The sequence below is a fragment of the Eurytemora carolleeae genome, unplaced genomic scaffold, assembly GCF_000591075.1.
Source record: "Eurytemora carolleeae unplaced genomic scaffold, Eaff_2.0 scaffold530, whole genome shotgun sequence".
Classification (NCBI taxonomy): Eukaryota; Metazoa; Arthropoda; class Copepoda; order Calanoida; family Temoridae; genus Eurytemora; species Eurytemora carolleeae.
In genome coordinates, this window is record NW_019397460.1 from 1 (window position 1) to 4,388 (window position 4,388).

Consider the following 4,388-nt stretch of genomic DNA (forward strand, 5'->3'; position numbering starts at 1 on the left):
AAGATAGATAGATAGCACACTATCGCTATTGGTCAAAAAATCGCGCTTGTGTTTTATTGGATAAAAATCCTAATGGACAGGTGAAACTAGGGTGATATACTGGTAAATTCAGATAGATAATAACACTAACAGTCTATATAGATTCTTGGAATCCTTTCATTTTCATTTAAATTTAAATTTAAATTTAAAAAAATGTAGATTTTTTTAGTCTATGTTGCTCCCCGGGCACCCATGGGTTCCCTTAAAAAATTCAGCCCATTCAGCCCAGCCGTTTGGACAGCCATAGCTAACATATAATATATATGAACGAAGAGCTGTATTACATACTAGCTGAAGATCCCGGCTTTGCCCGGGGAAAAGATTTTTTTAATTAAAAAAAAATTGAAAAGAAATAATTTTCATATTTTTAGCCTATAACACCCTCCGACCAATCATTGAGTGCCCGCAAAAAAAATTTCAGCCCAATCGGTCCAGCAGTTTGGGCGAATATACGCAACAGATATACGAATGCCTGTTTTATTTTAAAGAATATATGGAGAAGTAGAAAGATAACACAATTTTCTATTCTTTACAGTTAAACTGTTAAAATTCGTAACTTGCTAATTGTCTGAATTTTGAGAAATTGCACAACTTAATGGGGATGAGGGGGGTGGGTGGGCACACAGTCGCATTTTTTAGAAATCGCTGATCTCGTTTCAAAGACTACAGTGTACTCTTGAGAAGGGAATCATGCTCTATTCTATCCGATTTTTCATATTTCAAATATATGAAGGTTGTTCTTAACTCTTACGTCTTTGAACCCCCCCCCCCGCCACCGCAAATCCTCCTGGTCAAAACTGTTCAAAGACTCTTTTCTCGTACTTAATTGATTTTTATGCTTTCGGTAAAACTATTGGCCTTATTCAGCACCAAATGAGCATAAAATTGCTTGAATATATTTTCCTTTCTAATCCCCAGTTTAAGTGGTTTAACTGTACAAGTATACAACATTATTAAGTGACAAACTCTTTATTGTGAAAATATTATGTTGCACGTGCCTGCGGAAAAACATTTTTAATTCTAATTTTCAAAAAAGAAAATACTAAAATACTAATGGGATTATGATTTTTTTATTTAAATGAAATTTAAGTCTCCTTGTAAAACAGAATTTTGCCCGTTTCAGCCTGTTGTTCCTTTTTCATTATTCCCCTTAACCCTCTCTTTGAGAACAACTTTTCATCCGCCTGGAAGAGAACATGTATCCCATGGTTATCCTAAACTAACAGTATGATTAAATCATTAAATACAGTTTTGGTGTGTGTATTGCATATTTGTACCCAAGCGAGTTTATTGAAAAAAAGATTCGGCCACTTACACAATCAAAGATTTCAATTATATCAAGTGCACTAAAACCTTAACATAAATACATAAGATTCTACTGTCAGCTACACCAACTCCATCAGCTTCATTAATCACATCAACTCAGTCAGCTCCATCAACTCCACATACGCCATAAACGTTCGTTCAAGTCCATCAACGGAGTTCAACTGTCACCGTGTCTTGTTTATCTCCGAATTCTCGATCCAATATGTTTACACAAGGTCTGAAAAAAAGTAGGGAAGACAGAAACTTAATTCCTGAACAAATCAAATAATACGTTTTACCATTTCGGATCATTCAACATTTTTACACATACTTTTCTGTATAAAAATTATACTTCATGACACAAAGGTATAGATATAAAGATAGACAATAAGTTTAACTGAATTATTGACGACAACATCTTTATTTAGTATTGAGAACTCGTTGGACCGACCCTTATCTAACTCGAGGACAGAATATAATCTCAGAAGGAAGGATGGGGTAACCTCCAGGTAATCTAATAAACAAGAGGACAGAATATAACCTCAGAAGGAAGGATAGGGTAACCTCCAGGTAATATAAACAAGAGGACAGAATATAACCTCAGGAAGAAAGATGGGGTAACCTCCAGGTAATATACACAAAAGGACAGAATATAACCACAGGAAGAAAGATGGGGTAACCTCCAGGTAATATACACAAAAGGACAGAATATAACCACAGGAGGAAGGATGGGATAACCTCCAGGTAATATACACAAGAGGACAGAATATAANATTAGTAGCGATCAAAAGCGCTTTTTTATCGCATTAAGCCTATACCCCCTTTCATTTTTTGCGAACACTCCCTTTTTAAACAAAGCATATCTTAATTCAATTTTTCATATTTTCGGGGACAGCACTTAAACTCAAAACACTTTAACTTAAATACTAATTTAGTTCCTATTTTCCATATTTTCTAAATAAAGTTTGTCCCGCCAATTTGTGTTACCTAAAAAAAAATTTGGAGAGGAGGGAGTTTCATGGTGAATTCAAATATACATATATATATATATATATATATATACTCCTAGAAAAATAAAAATCCATCAAGTCATAAAATTGTATTGTTTAGACTAGAGAAACGAGGGTCTAAGCTAAGTTTATCCCGCCTAGGTAGTCGACTTGGACTACACGGTTCACCCAGCAAGGATAGTCTTCCCATCAACACCAAAGATAGTCGTTGGGGACTGAGTAGTCGAACCAGTAGAACGGGACTATCCAGCAGGGATAGCAGGTCGGGACTCACTAGCAGAGATAGCAGATCCGGACTAGGCAGTAGAGAGAGTCATTTAGCACTCAACGGACCTAAGCTCAGAAGAAATTCAATTTCAAGTCCAAATCTATCATTTCCACAGCTATTTCAAGGAAAATAAAAACATTTATACTGAATAAAGTGTTTAAATCAACTATTCACCTAATTCTGATCATGACATCTTTGCTTAATTATTCTGCTATGCAACTCTAGATTGTGTGAACAGAGCTGGGAACTTTTGAATGGTGGATATCGGGATTAATGCTTGATCCACTCTTTTTCTTAATCTCGTCTCTAAATAATGCTTGTTCTTCTCTTGTTATTAATCTACAGATTAATCCCGATAGGTAAATTAATTTGGAGATTATTAACAAGAGGAGAACAAGAATTATTTAATCTGGATATTAAGAAAAAGAGGAGATCAATCATTTATCTCGATATCCACCATTCGAACGTTTTCACCATTACAATACAAACAAATGAAAAATGAAATATATTTAGAATATAAAATAAAATTTGACAGCTACATTGATTTTAAAATCAAACCTTACAAAGTTCAACTTCCGGTTCTCTCATTTCAAAAAGGTAGACAGTTTTGTTATCGAAAAAAGATATATACTTTGACATCTTAGTTCTCTTGTTAAAATTTTGAGAACATATCAAATGTTTAATGATGGTTCAGGAGATATATCTGATTCAGTTAATCCTCCATCTTTCTTCCCAGTATTAAATGCTGTCTGTACCAGGTAAATACATTTTAAGATAATTCTAAAAAAACGAAATCCAACAAAACAAAAGATAAAGGAAAATATTAATCAACATTTCAAATTATGAATATTATATTTCAGGTCACAAACATCTAAATAATTTAGCATAGAATAAACAAAATTTTCTTCTAGGTCTTGTACTGACATGATATCCTGCGCAGAGCCGAATAACGGGGATGGTTTAAATTTTAAAATTGACAAGAATTTGGATAAAAAGAAAACCAAACTATCGCAGGTAACAAGAAAATAGATATATTTACTTAAGAAAATTAATAACGGTGGGATAAATGTACAGTGATAACCAGAAAACTGTGGCATAGGAAGACGACGTTAAAGCAATAATTCGGCCTATTGGATGTTGTTACAAAGCAATTAGTTTTTCTTATCATATCAATTATCAGTGAAATGTGCCTGTTTACACTACTGTGTCATGTTTCAATGATATTTAAAGTCAGAACTTGAGTCTAAAAGTCGTCTTCCTATTCTAGAGTATTCTGCTTCTCATTGTATCAAAAATCAAAATGCTATTCAATTTAAATAATTATTTCTGGGCTAAAATGAAAAAAATGTTGTTTTTAGAAACTATTTTCTGGATGGTTCTTCAGACGCCAACACCTAGATGAGGAAGCTAATGACAACGCCGGGCAGACGAGCCAAGTGACAAAAAACCTGAAAGCAAAGGACGGGCAGACGAGCCAAGTGACAAAAAACCTGAAAGCAAAGGACGGAGAAGAAGAGAAAGGAGGGTTGACATCACTCATCTCAAAACAATTCTCCGCAGCAACAGAATTTCGCAATCTTAACTTTTCAGTGCCACAATCTACTTAAATCTGTAGAAATCAGAGTGGAGGAGGTTGCATTTGCATAGAAAATGCATATTATAATCCGGACCAGAGTATCATTATTTTTTAAGACAAATACATCTTATTCAAATTTAGAACAAGTTAACAGAGAAGTGTATTTTTTTCAATAAATATTTAATCTTCT

The 4,388-nt window shown here is 33.9% G+C and overlaps 1 protein-coding gene across 1 annotated transcript; it reads left to right on the forward strand.

Annotated features, from left to right (window-relative positions):
- Positions 1–1,772: 1,772 nt before the first annotated feature.
- On the forward strand, positions 1,773–4,387 carry LOC111714422 (uncharacterized; the record flags this gene model as incomplete). Its single annotated transcript, XM_023489525.1, has 6 exons — positions 1,773–1,853; positions 2,007–2,030; positions 2,455–2,747; positions 3,317–3,380; positions 3,534–3,636; positions 3,981–4,387. Coding segments are annotated over 6 exons (814 nt in total), but the record flags the coding sequence as incomplete, so codon positions are not given.
- Between the last annotated feature and the right edge of the window lies 1 nt (position 4,388).